The sequence below is a fragment of the Corapipo altera genome, unplaced genomic scaffold, assembly GCF_003945725.1.
Source record: "Corapipo altera isolate COAL_440 unplaced genomic scaffold, ASM394572v1 69, whole genome shotgun sequence".
NCBI classification, from domain to species: Eukaryota; Metazoa; Chordata; class Aves; order Passeriformes; family Pipridae; genus Corapipo; species Corapipo altera.
In genome coordinates, this window is record NW_020884908.1 from 1,907,742 (window position 1) to 1,928,810 (window position 21,069).

At 46.3% G+C, this 21,069-nt stretch overlaps 2 protein-coding genes across 2 annotated transcripts in view; both read right to left on the bottom strand.

Moving 5' to 3' along the window:
* The window catches only part of TMEM150C (transmembrane protein 150C), a 28,533-nt gene extending 28,318 nt beyond the window's left edge, over positions 1 to 215 (bottom strand). Inside the window, exon 1 of the mRNA XM_027652925.1 lies at positions 24 to 215. The gene's annotated coding sequence lies outside the window, so the exon portion shown is untranslated. The remainder of the gene's footprint in view (positions 1 to 23) is intronic.
* A 1,957-nt stretch (positions 216 to 2,172) lies between these two features.
* Positions 2,173 to 21,069, bottom strand: part of SCD5 (stearoyl-CoA desaturase 5) — a 32,143-nt gene continuing 13,246 nt past the window's right edge. The window contains exons 3-6 of the mRNA XM_027652720.1: positions 12,654 to 12,784; positions 8,161 to 8,366; positions 4,449 to 4,681; positions 2,173 to 3,894 (exon numbers count right to left, since the gene is read on the bottom strand). Coding sequence (XP_027508521.1) covers positions 3,704 to 3,894; positions 4,449 to 4,681; positions 8,161 to 8,366; positions 12,654 to 12,784 — 761 coding nt within the window. The 3' untranslated portion in view covers positions 2,173 to 3,703. The remainder of the gene's footprint in view (positions 3,895 to 4,448; positions 4,682 to 8,160; positions 8,367 to 12,653; positions 12,785 to 21,069) is intronic.

Genomic DNA, 21,069 nt, shown 5'->3' on the forward strand with positions numbered 1-21,069 from the left:
ATTTCTTCGGCACCAGTACTCACCCTGTCACCGCAGCACCTTAGTCAAGGTGTAACTTCAGCTCCAGCAGGTTTTGCTCATGCTTGCCTCCTGCTCCAAGGATTACCCCGACGCAGCCCAGTCCCTGTGCCCAGCTGCGGCAGAGATGGGGTTAGACGGAGCCTGGATGTTCCCCTGCAGTCAGCCACCACAACCTTGGTCTCACCCAACACCGTGGCAGTGGTGTTTGTATGCAGCCCTGAGGGGGGCGGGTTTCATCTCTGTTTGCATGGTCAAGTACATGCTGTAAATTACAGATTAAATCCTCCCTTAGCGATTGTGCCAAGTGCCAGGGCAGCACAGCACTCCCTCGAGCCAGCTCAGAGAGGAGGTGACCTGCTGTAGAAGGAGCACACGGCTCCAGAGCCAACACTGCACTTCCTAAGGGCCCTACTAGTTCTGGGAAAAGAGGTAAAACAAGATGCAGTCCCTGCCGTGTGCCAAAGCTGAGAGCCTGGAAACAGTGCAATATGGCAAAGCACAAACGCCTCTTGGTCCCGGTCCTAGGTGGTGTTATTCCAGATGGTTCAGTGTGCTGAGAACAGAGCCAGACACAACAGAAGATCAGGCACTCTCAGACCGTCAGGTCTTAGATGACAGTCACTGTATCCTTGGTTAAGTCCAGCCTACAGCCAGCCACTGATCCACCAGCAGTCCTTCAACACTTTTGTCACTGCTCAGAAACCACCAGCAGGGTCCTTAACTACCAGATCAGCAGGAGAGGTGCCAAAGTCCGCAGAAATAAGTGCCTTACCGGGGCTTCACGACTTCCCCACATCACTGCATGCAGCTGTGAACTGATCCAGCAGCTACCCTAGGAGGTGGCTGGGACACTTCCTGCCTCCCAGAGACCCTACATCTTCTTGAGGAAGGGGAAAATACACTACAGAACATGACCAAAATGATTTAAAAAAAAAAAAGGCAAACCAAATTATTCAAAAAGTTCAAAACAACCCCAAAACCCCCCTCAAAAATCCAAACAAATAAAAAAAAAGGAAATGCATGGAAGGATTCCTTGTTTTACCAAAATTTGAAGCACCCTCTTCAGAAATCCTCTTTAGGAATCTTCTTGCAAAAGCTAGCTGACATTTTTTTTATCAACTCCACCACATGGAGAAGTTAATTTACAGAAACAGGAACTCAGGTAGTGTAAACTTTAAGATAAGGCATTTGATGGAGGAGCTTTTCCTTTTCTAAATGATGTTTATTTTCAGTTTTTCAAAACCAGGTAACTTGCCAACAGTTTCAATACCAACCTCAGATCCCTGAAACCCACTGGAACTGCTGCTGCTTCTGAAGTCTTACACCTGGGGAGGGCAGGGGGAATATTACCTTGTTGTACTTTCAGGTAGTCAGAGAGGTTCAGAACAGCATGTACCTCGTTGCAAGGCCAGTTATTCTTCTTACACCAGATACTTGACAAGAATCAGCTTAAGGAAGTCCAAGTAAAAGCAGCACAAAAGAAAAATGATAAAGATCAACAGGAAGTTGTGTCTCCTAGTGCCCGTGAAGTGCATTCGGCAGCTCTCCAGTCAGGAAATTGCACAAACGAAATTATGGGAGCGCCAGTGAGATCAGGCACTTGCACATCTTCCAAGCTTCCTACACCCAAACACCAAGTCCAAACCCATTACCTGCATCACCCTGAAGGCAGGTTTCCTGTGGTTTCTGCCACTCTCCAATGGCCTGTTGACCGGACAAAGATGGAAGCAACAGTGCTTATCTTTCTAAACAGCAGGAGGTCAGAAGCCTCCCAGCTCTGGGACCCCGTTTGTTTGGTCAAAGTGTTGTCCTGCAGTCACACTGGGCTGATATTTTTCTATTAAAGTGGGATTTTCACGTGCAAGAACTTGCCACAGTTTCCTTTCAAGCTTATGTCAGCTTCAATTTTCTTTTTCCCCCTCTATCAGCTTGGCCACTACTCCCAAAGTAATCAAATCTCTTGGTGCCCTTCCGTGTGACAACCTCCTCTTGCACTGACATTCAGAAATGCTGAGGGGGTAGGTATTTTGAAAATGCTGCAGCAAATGAGTAGCTGGAAATGCCAAGCAAAACCCTGCTGTAATTCTGATGTGAGATGCACAAAGCCCTTCGCTCTGGGAGATGTTTCAAAACAAGACACAGCGGCCAGTCTAACTCGTAACTGTTTATTGTAAATCACTCAAGAGTTTACACATCATTAATGACAAAATAACACTTTTAAAACACCTGCTGGATGAAAGACAGAATAAAGACAACTCTTTTATATTATATGGCATCATTTAAGAAACAAGAAACAGAACGAAAAAGAAACCATTTTATTTTCCCCCCCCACTTTTGCATCTTTCCTGAAAATATCTGGGCCTGAGTCTCAGTTATCTCAAGATCTCTGCCTTGCCCAGGGCATGAGGCCGTGTGGCTGGGAAACAGGCACTCCCTCTCCAAGGGGCAAGGCAGTGACCTTCCTTATAAATGAAAATCATGCCCTCTATCTTCAAAAGTGCTCCAGTGCTGACAGTACAAAGCCTCTCTCCTGCACTGGCTAACATCTAACACAAAGGGCTACATGTCCCATTAAATCCACATGCCTTTTTTTTTCTTTTTTAATACTTTTTTCCTTTTTTTTTCTTTTTTTCTTTTTTTTTTTCTTGTTAAGCAAGGCAACTGTTAAAATTCAGAAGCTACATAACTGTCTTTATATTTTGCTCAGAAACCAATGGATGTTGCATGCAGCTGAAATATTAGTACAGACTCTGACTTAGATAAAGGTCAGTTTTCTAAGACCCGCTAGTCAAAGGCAGAAAAAGAAATTAAGAGGCCTCTTGTGCAAAAAGGAGCTAAAATATGCATGCATTGATGGCCATGACTGATTAGAATACAACTTAGGTCTCCAAACATTGAAACCGAAGCTTTATTTGGCTTAAGACATGGTTGAGCTCTATACATTTACAATTACAATGTATATGTGACAACAAAGGATTCATCTCAATATAGCATCAGTTGGTATTTTGGCCTGTATAGAGACTAATTTTTAACACAAAAGCCTGCTCAGCAATAAATGTTTTTCATATTTAGCAAAGACAGCAGTGCACTGGGCTGGCTAACAGGGCTAACAAAAAGAAGAAAGCAGGTTTTCAAACTAACATTTAACTAAATTTGGGGTGATTTTTCCCCTTAGACATACTGTTTTGTCATCGGTGCTGTTACTGTCCTTTCCATTAGTATTTAGCTGACACAGCACATCGGGCCCTGCCCCAAACCCTCGAAAGATGCGTCTCAAAAGCATATTTGATTAACAGTAGAAACAAAAACCTCTCCTAACTGCACTTGGAAAGGACAGTTAGTTCCTTCAACCTGCCAACATTTACCATGAACAAGCAAATTACAACGAATCTCAGACATGAACTACAGTGACTAAAATCAAATCTCTCTCCTGTTTAACTGCAATATTAAATAATATGTAACATTTTTACATTTAATAGTCTTAAAGTTTGGACATAAGACAGCTAATAAGGAAAAAAAAAAAAAAAGCTGTGGCTGAATCTGTTCCTGTGGTATTAATTCAGCCCAATTGATCTGAAAAAAAGTAATTTTACCAAGAGGTAAATCCACCACAGGCACGGGGTTGCACTCACACCCACCCACCCACGCGTACAGCAGCGCTGGCACAGCAAAGCGTTACTTTTCAGGCACTGCCATCTCCGGTCCTTTCTTTGCGAGCCTGGATCATCTCCTTCGGAGCCTGCTTGCGGTCAGTGACCAACCCCAGCCAAAACATGAAGTCAATGAACCAGGTGGTGGGGTTGAACTTCAGGCCCAGCTCACTGGCTGAGTAGTCAAATGGGAAGGTGTGGTGGTAGTTGTGGAAACCCTCACCTGGAAAACAGAGAGGGAGTTTAAAGACCACATGGCTGGCACTTCTATCGACTCAGGAACACGCTCAGGTGGGACATCCCAACACCCATTTCCCAAGTCTGGCATCTAGTGGAGGTTACGCTCCACCGCAGATACGGGAGACCTCTGGGGCAGACCCAAATCAGACTCCACTTCAGTGCTCTGGGCTTTCCTCCCCAATAGGAAGGGGCATGTCCCACCCCTTACACTCAGGGAAGAAAGCCATAAGTGCATCAAGAGGGGATGCACAACCAAGTAAGAAGCAGGGTCACTTACTTCTGCTGCCCTATCCCCAGCCAGCTGCTGAGGAGAGCATTGCTACTGTGTGCTAACACCTCTCTTCCCAGAGACTACATGGCATTACTTCAGTGTAAAACAAGGCAGCCTTCCTCTAGGATGCACAAGCTCCAGCCTCCTCCGAGCCCTGGCTCCAAGTGGTGTCCAGCTGCAGGGTGCCCAAAGCCCCAGCCAGGGCGAAAGGGGACGGGATGTGGCTCTTGAGTTTGCAAAGCTCTGCCCAGGGCTGCTGCACTTACCAATGGCTCCCAGCGTGACCAGGGTGTTCTGCCGGGGGTTGATGTACTTGTCGTAGGGGCGGTTGCCGTACATGTGGGCGGCGCTGTTCACCAGCCAGGTGACGTTGAGGGAGATGGTGTACCGCAGGATGGAGGCGAGGAAGTAGGCGTTCCACAGGCTCTCGCCCCAGAGGTACCACGGCACAAAGGTGGGGATCACAAAGCACATCAGCACGACCGAACTCTTGTAATACCTGCCGGCGGCACAAGGCAAGAAAGAAAAGAAAAAAGACGGGGAAAGAAAAGGACACGGTTACCGTGGTGGGCATGACAGCTGGGGTGAATGGGGCTCGGCCTCTGGAGACGTGGCTCTGCCAGAAACACCTTGCATAACCTGGGCTGGCCCCACAGCTGGAGCAGCAGGGAACATTTCAGACATCCACAGTCATGACACAGTTTTTCCAAGAGCAATTCAAAATGCCAAGACTACCCAAACCCCCAAAGCAGCAGGTAACACTGAAGCTGAACAGCTGAGACCCAGTCCCAGAGCAAACCTCCCAAGCTGACTGAGCACCTTTAAACCTGGGGAAGTGCAGAGCTGGCTGCACACCCAGGGTCTGGGGTCCGTCTCTGAGACTGTAAAAGCCCAAGGCTTGGCAGAGCTGTGTCAGAAACACACTCACTGCTAAGGCTTCCCCCGTGCTCCAGTCAGAAGGGAACCCGCAGCACAGGGCAGGAGCAGCTCCTTTCTATACCACTGCTGCTGTGTGAGCTCCAACAATGGCAACACACCCAAAGCACCTGCTGAGAGACCACGGGCAAACCCTGCCAAGGGTAAGGAGAAAGATGTACCTTGGCCTGGGGGCCAGGAGGATTGGCTGGCAGAAGCCTTGATGCTACTCCATACACTGGACAAAATCAGTGTTCAGTGCAAAACAGGGAGGGAGAGAGGAAGCTGAACAGTCTGAGAACAAACGGGAAAGCTTCACAGTACAGCTAAAGCCACACACTCAGACTGGGCAGGGAAGAGAGTGTAGAATGCACGGAGCACAGAGGTGAAGAACAGGAGAAACTAAGAGAAAAGTCATGCTGGGTAAATTAAGCCAAGTCAAGTGGAGACAAGGAAAAGCTCAGCAAGAAGTGGGGAGACAAAGCCAAAATCAAAATCTGAAGTAAATGGGTCTAAATGGAGAATGGGCTAACAGTGCTCAGAAGCAGAGAGCAGCAAGACAGCGCAGCTTGGGAGCCACCTACAGTGTGTCCCCTGCTCCAGGGGAAACGAGGTCTGCCTTCCCCACTGAGCCCTTATACCTCCCTCCAGATTTACTACAGTGACCCTGCGGTATCATCATCAAAGCAAGCTGCCACATGAAACTAGAGTGGTAGGTTGAGGTGACAGGACTCTGAAGGGTGCAGAAAGAAAAGAAATGCAAAGTAAGACCCATCTTATTTGTGCCCATATGACAGGTTTAAAATAGATCTCTGCTTCTGCTGAGTTTTCTGGAAGGGATGAGGAAGAACAGAGTTTGGATTTGTTAAACAATTATCAGAACTTTGCATTTGCTGAAAGTTTTTCAGGTAGGAAGAACTGTCATCTTGGTTTGACAAAACCAAACAATTTTCAATTAAAACCACAGAGCATTGGAAAAACATTAATATTAGCAGTGCTTTTGAAAGGAAGAAAGTTTTCATGAAGGTAGTTCTCATCTGTAACACCTCAGTGAGTTTTGATCATCTTGTATAAGAAATAAATCAACTTCTTGCCTTGCAAGTTCTTTGTTTGGTACTTTTGTTGTTGTTTTGAGGTTGTGCCTCATATGCTGGGCTCCATAAGGAGATCTGCAGCTCTCCAGCAACACCAGCCATGGGGAAAAGAGAGCATTTTCTCGGCTCTCTCACAGAACTCTGTCTTCACTTACCTGAGCCAAGGCCCTCCAAGGAAACAAGTCCCCATTCTTTGCTCCACCCAAGATAACAAATAATTTCCCACTCATATGACTGACTTTGATAAGGTTTGCAAACCTCATAAATTCAAGGCCAGGATTTAAGTAGAGATGGGGGAGAAAAATACTTTCCAGTCCATAAAACTCCTTCAAAGTTCAAAGCCTCTACCACTCTGGGAAAATAAAATAAAATATGAAAATAGTTTATCAGGCAGCAATAAAAGTATTCTGTGATTTGCAAGAAGCCCAGACTGAAGCCTTTGATGAAGACATGCTGAACAGCATATGAACATCTGAACAGCACTTGACTACATTGTCTCCCTTTGACAGAAACATCCACCCTGGAATAAGAAACCTCCTTACCTGGAGTTCGGGGACACCAATATCTCAATACATGCCTGGGGAACAGCACTTGCTTTCACCATGTGAAAACTTTGTCACGAAGACACTTCACCTGTGAGCTTCTCTCTCACATCACATGCAGGATTAGTGCTCTGTTATTCACAGAGGGTAAACTTTGCTGTCAGTCATGCCTGGAGCAGTGCTGTGATTTCAGCTGAAGTGATGTGGTTTTAAACTGATTGAATGGTACCTTACACACAACTCAGCAGCACCGCTACATTCAGCAAAGTTAACAATTTGGCCTTAAAACAAAACGTGACAAGAAGGATTTATTATAATTCTTACTGATCTGACCTGCCAGGTTTTCCATGCTGTCAAAACCCCCCAACATTTCAACCTTGTAGAAAGGAGAAACTAGAATTCTGATTCCCATATAAGGGAAGGTAAACTCCAAAGTCCTAAATTCAAATCCAGAGCAAAGATATTTGCAAAGATACAACTTCCCCTGCAGAAAATGTGCTTCTTCACTACACAACCTTTGCAGCATAACCAAAGCAGAAGAGCCTACTTCTCATGGGATGCTGTTGTCTTGGAAAAGGTAATAACCAAGAGCAGCTGCAGCAAACTGCATGGAAGCTGTTGCAAACAGGCACTGCCAACTGAGGAACCAGTAAAAGCAACCATATGTGGAGGGCAGTATTCCTCACTCCTCGAGCATTTCCAATACAAGGTTAATTTTTGCATTAGAGAAGTCTGTGCATTAGCAGAAAAAACCTGATTTCTAGACTCCACTGACTGCTCCCCTCACCCAGAAGATACACAGAAATGGCCTTATGCAATTTTCCAAATTGCCTGGATCAAATGCTTGCAAGGCAGAAAGAGTCTTCTTGTGCCTAAAGCACAGGTACTCCCATAGAGGACAAAGAATGTTGCTCACTTCCCATCTCTCTTAGCATGTGTAGCAAACTGAATTGGGCCTGTGCTAATTCCCAAGGGAGATAATTAATCCTGTGCAGAATGGCAGTCTTGGGAGAGGAAACACTTGGCCTGCACTTTGCAGAGTAAAATGTGCACTTCTGCACCAAGGCAGTTAGTGATTACAGCATTTGCTCCTATGATCAAAGCAGAAGGCCAAGATCCGAGCAGCTTCTGCCACAGCTGTTTTCATAACCAGCCCTGGCTTTTTGAAAAAGCAGAGGGACAAGGACAGGACTCGCTGCTTGTGCAGCAGGGCCTGTAAGGACAGTCAGCAATTTTCAGCCACATGGCAACAGTGGGGGCCAGAGGGAAGGCAGTCCTAACACCTGCCATCAAGGTGGCAGGGAGGATACCTCAGGGGAGAAAAGGGAGAGATAAAAATAGGGAATCAGCCACAACTGGACAAGCAGGCGGAAGGATCTCTCCACCCCCACCTCACGTCGGGGCCCAGCGCTCTCGCTCTTACTTACTTTCTTTGGAACCTGACAACAGGGTCATCCAGCAGGTCAGTGAAATCCAGCTTCCTGCCCTTCTCTATGACGTCCCGGTGCTTGCGCACGAACAGCCAGCCGATGTGGGAGAAGAAGAAGCCGCGGCGGGCGTTGTGCGGGTCCGCGTCCGTCTCCGAGTACTTGTGGTGCACGCGGTGGTCGCGGCTCCACTCGTAGATGTCGTTCTGCACAGAAAGCGCGGTGGGCTGAGAGGACAGAGGCCGGGCAGCGCAACCTCCAGCTCCTTCCCCACACAGTGGCAGCACCAAGCCCCTCTCTGACGCTGCTCAAGAAAGGTTATTGACTAAAAACATCCCGAGGGACCCCGGCTTTGCGGACAGCCAGCCCATCACACTGCTCCCTGTCAGAACGGGACCTGCTCCAGGAACTGGTGACACAGACTGGACATGTCCCAGGGCTGGAGATGGCTGGAAGCCAGCAGCCTCTTGGGAGTTACCACCATCAGACCACCCTGGTGCTGTGCCCTCCCTGGGTATTTGCTGAGTTACCATCATCAGTCCACCCTGGGTGTTTGCTGCCTGAGGATGGATGCTGGGCTGAAGGGACAGGGTACCTACATGTTTACATTGTTATTTTAAGAACCTGCCATGGGGGAGCTTGCATATTTATTTTCAGGGGACTACTGTGCAGAAGCTCTCAGTTCTGGCATACTTTTCCTGAGCTGGTTGCAGCTGGTTACCACTGACACCCTCCAGGCACAAACACAGCCCTGAAAATGGGGCAAAGCTTGTGGATCACTACAACTACTGTAGTGTACAACACTACACTGAAATGCCTTATGGCTGTAAAATTTCACGCTTGGATCTATAAAGAGAGACTTTCTGAGTTTACTGAGCAGAAGGGATTTCAGCCTCCCAATTTGTTCTGCAGGATGCACTGGCTGAATGCACTGGCCTAAACTGGTGGCTTTTGCTCTGGTGCCAAGCTATTAGTGCAGGGCATTGTAAGCACGTACAACACTTGCAAAACCTCAGGCCACATACTCATGTATGAATTGAATTGCTCAACATCAGCACCAGAACATGGAAATGTTAGTTAATGCTCACAAGAGTGTGAACTTTAACTGGAAAGTTCTTAGCAGAGTGTGCTTTCCTCTGCTATTTCCATCTTTGCACACTCAGGGAGGTACCCAAGCAGTAATACCCAAAGGAGGGAAAGGTTTGGGTTAATTTTAAGAACAGCACCCGCAACCACCAACCACAGCAGCTTTGCTCCCAGGAGAACTGGGCAAACCATTTGCAGTGTCTCTGAAGTAAGTGCAGGGCACCAGCCATCGTGGCACTGAATATACCACAGGACACAGCAAGCAGAGGCTGATGGCAGCTGTCTGTATGTATATTTTGTGAGACAAAACCCCTATGCTGAAGGCATTGCAGAAATCATTGCTCTTTCTCTCAGCTACCAACATTTGAGAGAAAGCACTGGAGGGGACTCCAGGAACAACTGCAAAGAGCAGCTAAAGAATCCAGCTCAGATGCCTCCATGTCCAATTGCAGCTTTGCAGAAATGCTCTCTGCCTGCAAGAGCACACAAGGGACAAGTGAGGAACAAAAGCTCCAGAGAGATCTCAGCTCCGCTGCACTCAGTTTTGCTCAGCCCTGTTCTGTTGTCATGTCGTGAACACAGTGATGCTGGGAGTGGGCTGGGGATGAGGGGAACACTTTTCTGCAGCACTGACTCATCTAAGCCATTGAGAGGAGGCAGTGAAGATCAGCCCCTTGCCAGCATTCCAGTATGTTGCATCTTAACTATCCCTTTGCATGAGAAAACAAAGCAAACTGAGTGAAGCAAAGGAAGCCACTAAAGTCCTCAGTGAAATCAAGGGGAGACCTTTACCTTCCTGGAGAAATCAAAGAGAATGAAAACCTCTACACTGCTTCAAGTGGCTTCAGTGGGAATATCCATATGACTGGAAAATGCCAAGATTAAGTAATTTAAGAATAAAACAGGGTCATGCAAGAAGCACATTTAGAAAAGGTCCTCTTTCTTAACCAGAAATAATTTTTCAAGTGAGAAAATTGGTCAGTTTGTCACAAGAGCACCTGATAAATTATTTGTGGGACAGCAGACAACCAGGAAAAGCAATGACACTGTGAGAAATTACCTTGGCTTTTCATACCACAGCAAACACCTGCAGGGCTGGCAAAAGACATGATTCCCCAGATGAAAGGCTTAGGAAGCTGTGAAACAACTGAAATGAATCTAATTAATACCCACAAAGGCTAAGAGGAAAGAAAGGCCAGAGGCCAGAATTGTTGACAATAAATACACCAAGAGCTGGAGCACAGCACGTGTTAAATATGCTCCAAACATATAAATAGCAACCAGTTTTTCAGGAACACATCGCTTTTGATCAAGTTTCAGGTATGCACAGGGGTGAAATCCCTTCCAAAGCAGAGAGTGACAGTATCATGCCGTGACAGTGATGCAGACATGAGGTTTCATTAAGCATTCCCTTAATAAACCTGCAGATTGAAAGGTGTCAATAGACTGGGCTATGAAACGGTCTCAGTGTGCTGACACAGATTTCCATACGGCCACTCTTGCTGTGCACAAATGCATCCAGCACAACCTCAGCTGAACAACACAGCTTGTGTCACAGTGATGGCATCAGCACAAGGCAGTGAGCAGTGGAGTCACCAGCACGTCCCAGCTGAGATGCTGGAACTTAAAAGACGAGGAGATCGATAAGCCGGGTATTACCTATGTCTGAAACAGACATGTGACAGCAAGAAGCACAGTCTTTCAAAATTGTGAGAGCTTCATTCTAGATGGAGAGAAGAAACACAGCTCAGCATGCTCTGATCATAAAAAAAATGCACCAGGCCCCATGGCAAAAATGGCTGCATCTGATGGTATTTCAGAGGAAGTACAGCACGTCACAGCCCACGCAGCATCAAGCTAAAAGTCTACAGCGAAGTTTCTTTCCTCTGTCCTTCAAGAAGTCTGCATATTTCCTCAATATTTAACATCCAGGGACGCTGTAGGTATCTCCAGTGCTACCTCTTCCTCCCACAACCAACATGAAGGACATGTCCCTGAAAACTCATCACTCACTGTCAGCTTGTGGTGGTAAAAACAGCCTATACCAGGCAACGGATGTCACGGTAATTAGCAGCAGGCTTCAGACTGCTTAAAACTTAGAGCAGGCAATTTGACCTTTCATTTTCTTTCTGATATGAAGGGCACAAAGGTGGCCTGAATTTACTTTGAAGTACTTCCCTGCCTCAGAATCACACCATGTCCTCAGACAAAAGCTGTGATGAGGCCAACGCGGCTGAGAGCAAAATCCATGGCAACAGGGGAGCAGAACGCAATGAAATCCCAGTGTGCAGGCTCACTGTAACCAGCTCAACACATTAATTTAAATTACTTATGAAAGGTAAGATCAGCTGTGTAACAGGAGCACAGTACCAGGGGGTTCTCAAAACTCAAAACAGTTGTTTAACACACTGAGCAAAGGGATTGTAAAGCTCTACAAGGAACTGAGCAGCAGCTGGAGTATGGTTCAGAATAAAGAAAGGTTACAGTCAAAATGGATGCACTTCCACATTCAACCAAAAAGCACTGTGCTCTTTGTAATGTCCAGAGGGATTAACAAAATTAATTCTTTTCACCTTACAAAAAAAAAGTTACATCAAAGACTGTAAGTGAACAGTACAGAATTGAATAAAGGGACTCTTTTCATCCTCTGTCAAGGTATATGAACAAAAAGTCAACCAACCAATTGAAGGGAAAAAGCTGAAAACTTAAGCACATACATGGTACCACAAGGGGTTATGGTAGCCAAGCTCAGTAAGTTTAATGTTATTACAGGTTCATATCTCTATCCTTACCAGCCAGAGGAGTAACCAAATTCACACTGGTTCGGGGCTAACTCCTACAACCAGCTGGGTGTTACACAAATGTTTCTGTGGTCTAAGATTGCCTATCAGTAAGTACAGAGCTAGTAACACACTCCTTTGCAAATGTATTTGAATTTTACTGGTGAAAAACGCTGCATAAACCAGAGATAAATTAAGATTGTGAAAGGATGCCTGCTCTCCTTTCTGGGCACACAGTCTCCAACCGCCTGGATGAGCAAAGGCATTTGATTATGCAGACATATTTGCATCAAGTTCATCCTTACAGAAGTTTCCATGCTGTCCTGTGAAGTGTGGGGCCTGACCTGTGCCACAGATAGGCTGCTGGGAGGCTGAGCCCCTGATCTGGGCACGTTCAGTGTGATCCTTAAATAATTATTGCTCCTGGGCTATCTAATCCATACTGTTATGTGGGTAGTGAGAGGGGCTGTGCGTGCCCTGAGCCAGCAGAATGTGTTACAGCAAATAAATGTCTTTCTGCCGGTATTTTTTTTCCTTTCTTTTGCTGCTTCTAAGCTGAGAGGCTATCTGCACAGGAGAGAAAACTGCCTGGAGGCCAAGAATCTGAACAGGCAACCACAACCCCACCTGGAAAGCCATGGAGTTAGCTGCAGCCAGAAAGATCCTCAAAGGCAGCTTGGCTTTGTAGGAACGATGGCTCCACAGGCGATGTGCACCAGCCGTCACGCCCAGAGCCGTCATCAGGAAGCAGAAATATGCTGGAAGACACAAAAACAAAACAAAGGGTGTGCCAAGGGGCCAACTGACATTATTTTTGCTTTCTCTGATGTAAAGATGATCCTTGCCTCTGCCTGCTTACAGCTGCAAGGTCACTCAGAAGACGAGGGTGGCCAGACAGGAGGTGAGGTTCTCAGCCCACCTCTGCCTCACAGACCCAGGGGCACATCATTCCACTTCCCAGCCTTCCCCATTCAGCCAGTGCTTGTTCAGAGGGTTTGCCAGCACTGAAGCACCATGCCATGCCATGTTTATGCAGTGTACCTTTGCCAAGCACAATGCAGTAAAAGTTCACCACTCCTGTCAGAAGACTAGCAGCAACTTTCCCCAAAAGACACTGCCAGCCTCCTCCAGACAGGTCTTTGCTTGAGTCTGATCTGTCAGCTAGTTTAAGAGCATCACACCCCATCCCTAAAGATGCAAACTGTGCCAGAGTTTCCACAATAAAACTTTCTCTCATCATCAGTACCTCATGACTCGGTATTAAAAAAGCGTCAGGAAGTGGAGCATTCTCCATCTCCCTCAGTTTCAGGAAGCGCTTTTCCTTCCCTTAATTAAAAAATTGGCCAAGTTAAACTTGCCTTGAGCACTTTTTCAGATGGCCAAGACAGCACAAGAGCAGGCCTGCTCCTTACTCTTCCCATTGGCTCCATGGTGGACTCACAGCTCAAACAAGTGTACCCTCATGCCTAGAATAACACCCCCACTGATCACCATCACAGCACAGCTACATCCTTTGTTCCCCTTTCACCAAGGGCCGTGTTCCCACATACTCCAGCCAGTCAACCTCGTGTTTCCAGAGGCAGGGGGAATGGCTGGCTGGGGCAGAGGAGTGAGACAGTGGACCCAGGCCTGCCTACTCGAGCCACACATCTGTGCATTGACTGCTTCTCCTTTGATGTGTCCTCTGTTTGTGCCTCTGGTGTCTTTGAATTCCCATGTGATGGATGATCTGTAACCTGAGTTGTTCTGACTTGCAACAAAAGAAGAGGCTATGGGGAAAGGGTTGGAAGAACAGCTGCTCCTCCTTCTGGAGAGAGACCAGAGAGAAAATGGGAACAGTTAAGAGGAAAGTATTATGTAAGTCCCAAATAAACTGGACCACTTACAACTACTCGCATTCAAGATACCCAGCTGTCATAATATGCAGGCTCTTATGTCTCCCTCCCATAGGTGTTGAATTCTCATGCTGTGCCTAAGGAGGACAGGCTCATTTTACAAGTGTGAAATTAAACCAAGAGTAGATTCAAACAGCAAGAGTACTACAGGACAACTTCAAATGAGTTTGCACCATCTGCAGCGATGTGTTGTTTAGCCAAGGCTCCCTGCCACCCTACACACACAGAAATGTTTTGGTTAAAACAGCCTATTTCAAATACCTAAACAGAGTTAACAGAACAAAAACGGAAAACATGATCCCCATAAGGGGGTTTTCTACCTGTGTCTGCACAGAAGTCTGTCCAGCAGGGGAACCCAGTTAAACGTGCAGTGGCTAGAAAGGAATTCACGATCACCTTTTCCCACTGTGTAATGTAAAACATCTGTTCTTGCAAAAAGAAAACAAAAATCTGTACATATAGGTGGGTGTCTACTGTGTCCCACTATCAACTCCCAACTCACAGTGCTTGAAATTACAGCATCTGAGAGAAAATAAAATAGAAAGACATTTGGTAAAATAACAGCAACCATATTTCATGTTGATTGTCACCCCTGCAGACTGAAGAAGCACATGGACCTTATCCACTCCAGTGGCGAATCCATCAAAAACAGATTTACCCAAACTGCTTCACTTTATGTACATGACCCAAATTCCTGTCATCTCCCTGTCATTTGTACAGCAAACCAAAGCCTTCCTTGCAACAGACAGCTGGAGTCAGAATGGTCCCAGTAAAGATGATGCCTCTCTAAAACCTGCCCTGGATGCCATCATCAAAGAAACAATTCTCCTTTTCAGCAGGCTGCAGTGCTCATGCTACTCCCAGAAAAAGCTAATTTGTGCAGTTGTGCACTGAAGTCTATCAGAAAATTAAAATTTTTATCTGCCTGAAGGGAGGTACAGAAATTACCTAAAATAATGCGTTCTCTGTTCACATTATTTACAGATTTTGCTGGATTTACAGATTAGTCTCACATCAGTAAAAATGCTGACACTCCAACACTCCAGGCTCCACTGCAGTCTTGCAGTTCTTGCACATGGCTTGTCAGAGCAAGGAGTCGGACCTATGAAATTAGGGAAAACCTATCCTTCCATTTTCTGTATGTGATATTGAGCTGTGCAGAAACATCATTAAATAAGGCTTTCCAAATCACTCAAGTGACTGTAATTGTGGGAACAGATCTGTGACACACAGAATACTGACATTACCCAGCTAACATAAAAATATTAAGGTTAGAGTCCTGAATCATTACAAGAAAATATTGTCTGTGGGCTTTATGACTGCTTAACATCATGCTAGTCATGGGCTGAAATCTTCCACATTCAGCCGTTTCTTTGCTTCCTTAAAGCACAAAAGGGCTTTTCAACCACTTCAAAGCAACAGATCATTTAATCGACCAAGTGCTTCTCAAGGCATTCATCCATCTTAATCGTGAATGATTGCTTAAAACCAGAATTAAAGATAAATGGGTAGAATGAGATCTATGCAACATTAAGGTTGATTTTGCTTCCCTTCTCTGTCCAGTGCAAGAAAGAGGCTGAGGGTAGATACACAGACCACATGGAATAGCTGCATTGAATACAAGTGATTTTTGCTGCTTGATGATTCAGCTCTTACAGGGCTCAGCTTCTGAGACCCTTTCATTCAGCCCACTCCACACCACCAGCATTGCAGCAGAACACACAACACCATTTTGGGAGTCTGGGGGCTGCTCTAGGGTCGGCATGCCACCCTGTGTGTCCATGCCTTTGAACAGCATCTCCTAGCCCACTCCCCATCCCAGCACCATTCCCAATTCACACTTCCCAGGAAACCCTGGGGTAGAGGGAAAGGAGTGCTGTTGCTGCACAGGCAGCCTGTCCCCAGCCCTGGACCATGACCAGGTGAGCTTGGCTGTACTTCAGGCCAGGGATTAACCCCTGTTGTGCCCCAGCCAGAGGAGGGGGATGCCTGTTTCCCAGGGGGCAGCCAGCACTCCGGGCTCTCCCCAAGGCCCCAGCTGGGAACAAGCCAGCTCTCACCTGTGCAGACTGGGAAGCAGCGAGGCAGAAATGACAACAAGAATGAGTGCCAGACTGAGGAAATACCCTCAGAGCTTCCCAGGAACATGCTGTCCTGATCAAATGGGGCTTTCCCAGGGCTTCCCTGGGCCACAGCACTTTCCAGCCCTCTCCAGCCCTCCAGAGACCTGCCAGCCCCAACCCTCTGCTGCAGTGATCAAGCAAAAGCCGCTGGGGCTTTATACCCACGCAACATGCCTATTTTTTGGCTTTGCAGAGGAGGAATCATAAGAGCAGGAATTTTCCTAATATAAATCCTGAGGGCTGAAACATCCCCAGAAACAAATAAACAAAAATTACTCAGGAGTTTAGTGACCAGAAACAAATCCTGTCAGACAAATATGTTGTTTGGTGATAGCAAGTTTCTGTGATTCTTACAGCAATCAGGGTGCCCAAAAATATTACTTGACCACTAATTCCCAATGTATAAATAGCCGAGATGACAAATATTTGCCATATAAAGACAGGTCTCAAGCCTTCCTTTGCAGAATAAAACATGATCTCAAACCAAAAATCAGACTATCAACCATTTGATTTTACATTAATCATGCACAGCTACAGTAACTACATGACAAGAGAGCCACTACTTACCTACCTGTCTCATTTTTGGGGGGTGGGGAGTGTATGTGGGGTGTGACCATCTCCATGAAATAGAAAAGGAGTACAACATGGAGCAAAGCAGCCCAGTCAATAGCAATTCCCCCTTACACTGAAAACTCCCTCTTAGACCTGTAAATAAACAGGCCTCCTAAGTAATAAAGAGTAAATAACATTTATTGCAGAAAAAGGGGGAAAAAAAAACCCACAAGAAAAGCACCAATAAACAACCCAGAAACCAAACAATATCTGTTATATTTCTTTTTAATTTAGTGGGATAGCTAATGCACAAAGAGGAAGCTGCTAAAATAGCCAGATTAGTCTTCTGCATGTTTTAGTTAGCCAACTCTGCAACCAGGATGACTTATCAAAGCAAAATCACACTCACAAGGAATTAACATGTTATTAGGCATGTGTCATCCTCACAGACCTCTGCACCTTCTGAATACTGTGACAAGGAGATCTACAGGTCTGCAGGGCCTTCTTGGGCCTGCTTCTGCTACTGTAAAACTGTTACTTTTGAGAATTTCCTTGGAACAAGAGCTGAATGATCTTCCCTTGCCCCTAGGATGGTGTGGGAATGCTGTGTGCCATGTCTGCAGCTCCCCAGAGCAATAGCTAGCTTGGCCTGGAGAGGTGGTAAAGCCCCAAGTTCACACAGTTTTAGAGAATTTCAGCTGGCTATGGTTTGCTTTGAATCATTGTCTGCTCAAAGCAATAATTACAAGAACTTTAGCTTTGGTCAAGCCCATTTTTCTCCCACTGATCTGAATATGCTGGCTTCAGAACAATTGTCTGAACCCAATTCATCCCAATGAAGACACAAAACTCTGCAGGGGGATTTAGGGCTTGCTGCAGGTCCAAGAAAAGTCCAAGACCTGGGTGCAAGTACCTGAAATAGCAGAGCCTGTGCCAAGAGCTCTGGGCTCTGCACAACTCCAACACCAGTCCCTGATCTGGTGTTAGGATCTGGTTCCTAAACCAGGATCCTTCCAAAGAAAGATGATTTAATCCAGAGGAATAGAGGCTTTAAGTGGGCTCCTCCTTGTTTCTCTCTACTCTTTCTGAAGGCCTCCTGGCAGAGTCAGTCTCAAACACAGGAATTTTACTTCCTTCTTCCATTGTGTCTGACACCCTGCAAGCTCTGCAATACACAAACCAGAGGTTAATGGAGAAAACACCCCATGGTGAGGGGGATCCCAACACATTACTCCCCTGGACAGGGAGCACACTCTCCCCGCTCTGGAGGGGAGCACAAGCTGTGACAGAAGCATTTCCAACCATGAGCTCACTGGACAGAGCGCAGCACAAGCAAAATGCTTCTGAATTGGAGCAGTGGGAGAAGCACTTATGAGAGGGAACAGCAAGAAAGAGGAGAAAGAGAAAACAACAAGTCAGCCTGTGCAAAAGGACAAAAGAGAGAACCAGTGCATAGGGACAGGAAGAGGATGCAAGAGAGACAAGATATATGAGGTTAAACTACTATGCAAGCAGGGAGCTGGCGGGTTGCTAGGCTTCCAAGTACACTGTGCCTGTGCACAGATGCTATTTATGGGAACATGCCAGAATCAATAGGCAGAAGATTTTTATTCAACATCCTTATTAATGACCTGAAACAAAGGCAAACAGCATATTAATTACAACTGCGGATGATGCTAAATTTGGAACAGCAGCGAGAGAGCTAAGAAACACAAAAGGATCCATGCAGAAACAGAGAAAGCAAGGCTCAAAGTAAAGATCTGCCTGGATAGACAAAGAAAAGTAACGTAGTTTGGGGAATGATAACTGCAGACAGGGATCTGCAACGAGGATGAGAATCCTGGGGAAGCAGAGGCCTACAAGGAGGATCACCAACAGCTCATAAAATATTCTCGGCATGCAATGTGATAAGGCAGCAAGACATCAGTGTGATTCTGGACACCAGGCACAGAGGTGTCATCTCACTGTCAGACAGAAGCAACGGAAACCATACCAGGCAAACTGTTTAAAAATGTATGGGATGGAAGATCAACGGCAAAGAACATTTGAGCCATGTTTTCCAGAACAAGTCATTATCCCCCATGGCTGGATTTCCAGAAAACCTTTACTGAGCCCAGTGCCAAACTCTTCTGAAAAGCTCAGTGTCCGGAGGACTGGTCTCTTATGAAGATACAGAGAGATATTGCCACAGTCTATATCTACTTCCCAGGTATCAGGAAATCATCTTCTGCTCTAAGTGGTTGCTTAAATTGGAGCAGCTCTCACCCCTCCAAAAAATTTCAACTCTATTGTATGCTGAATATCAAAATTAGAACTTCTCCTGTTTCTGAAACCTTGGACCACATTAGAAACATGATATGTATTCACTGTTTGTGAATCCAGCGTATTCCAAATTGATTTTGACTTTTATTTGGTTATAAAAAAGGCAAGTCAACCAAAACGAGATGCTCAACAAGCACTGAGTTCACCCTGCATACCTGAACACACAGCGCTGGCTCCTGAAAGTGATGAGATGATTGGACATCATTCTTCAGCACAGATTACAAGGAGACACTGTGGGAGAGCAACTATCCACACATTACCAATGTCAAACATAACCCAGTTAGATGGAGCAAATCCCAATTATCTCAGAGGGACAATGCACCAGACATGAAAATAGCAGCAGTGAAACAAAATCAATTGCACATTCACAATGGCACTACTGTCAATATATAAACCATCTTTAATATACAGAATAACGTCACACGGCTGTTCCCACGGGGTGGCAACACATGGAGCCTGGCACCAACTCACACCCAGTGTGGGCAATCCGTGCCTGGGCACGGCTGGCACCGAGAGGAGGGAGAGCACGGCCGGGAGCAGGGAAGGGAATCAGCCCTTGCCAGGCCCACTGAGGGCATCTCTCTCACATGTGGCTTAACACCTCACAGTGCCTTGCAGAAATAAGGGATGTGAACACTGCATTCAAACACAGCAAGGTGACTACTTTGAACCTGACACCGTTTGGGCCTGTGCAAGTTGTTCCAAAAACAGATCCCGCCACACACTTTGGGACTGGGTAAGTTTTGTGAACCTTTGAGCTTTTTGCATGTTCCAAAAGGTAACAAATGTTTTGGTGGTGCTGATGCAGCCCATCGCCAACTTGGTTTTAAGTCAAGTGATTACAAATCCCACCTTGGCCAGCACAGGGACATACAACATCCAGTGCCAGGAAGCAGGGCAGAAACTCCCAGACCACCTCTGTCTCATCACTACCAACAGTGGGGGAAAAAACGTGGGGGAAACTGCTCACCACTTCAAACAAGGCAGAGGACATGCCTTGTGAGATCAGAACAGTGGCTCACCCAGCCCAGTACTTTCTTCCAACAGGGGTAAGGGGAGTTGCTGTTCAGAGGAGACCAAAGAATTTAAAAAAAAAAATTAAAAAGGGAAAAAAACCCAACACAGGCCAGTTACTGTTGCACTAACAGTGCCTGCACACTTCAAGGGATGGGGACTTCAAGATGTGGCATTTTGCACAGAGAGTATGTGAAAAGTAATTATCAAGGCTGGATGCTGTCCCAGAATTGTTATCACACTTGCTCCTACTAGGAAGGTGACAGATCTTGGGTCAAGATAGCCACCAAGGGTCAGGGCCTCGGTTCTATGTCTTGTTCAGAGGAAGTGAGCCCCATTTACTCCTGTGCTGGTGCAAAGCCCAGCACAGTGAGCTCAGAAATAGATGCACAAGCCTCACTCTCTCCTAGGAATGGCCACTCTCATGGACAGTTTAGCCCTGACACAGCTGCTGTTCTCATGGTCCCAAGTCTGCAGGTAGGAGACCCTCAGCCGGCAGCTGGGGCTGCCAGATCCCCTTCAGACTACTCAGTGCTTCTCCTCTGTCACCCCGTGGGGGCTCAGGCAGACAGAAAGATCACGAGCCAGAAGCAAAGAAAGCCAGAAGCACCAACAACGAAACACGGACCAGAAGAACAGCCAGTGTGCTGGCTGTGGTGAGATACAGGGTAGAAGAAATCTGTACTCCAGCCACAAAAACACATCCTGTTTGAACTTCCTGTCAGAGTCCATCTGATTTCTGGTTGTGGTCGCCTTTCTCCCAAGGTGTGTGTCACAGCTTCTGTCTACAGCCGCTTCCTGCCAACCCTTTGATGCAAAGCCCCCCTCACAACCAACCCACAGCCTTAATATCTGTACGTGCTCAGGGAGCTGTTCCTTGAGTGGTGTCTTCAGCTCCCCATTGCTATTGTGTAAAAACCTTAACTCTTCTACTGCCACTGTTTTGGGGACAGCTTCAGAACACACAACACTCCTATTATTCTGCTGGAGGTCTCACTGCTGGGCGATGACATTCCCAACACTGTTTATCCTATAAGATCTGACACATTCCCAGCCCCAGGTGGGAGTGCTTGAAGTTATATTCACCAAAGGCTTGTACATTTTTGCACACACACACTGTCTCTAGCAGTTCAAGGA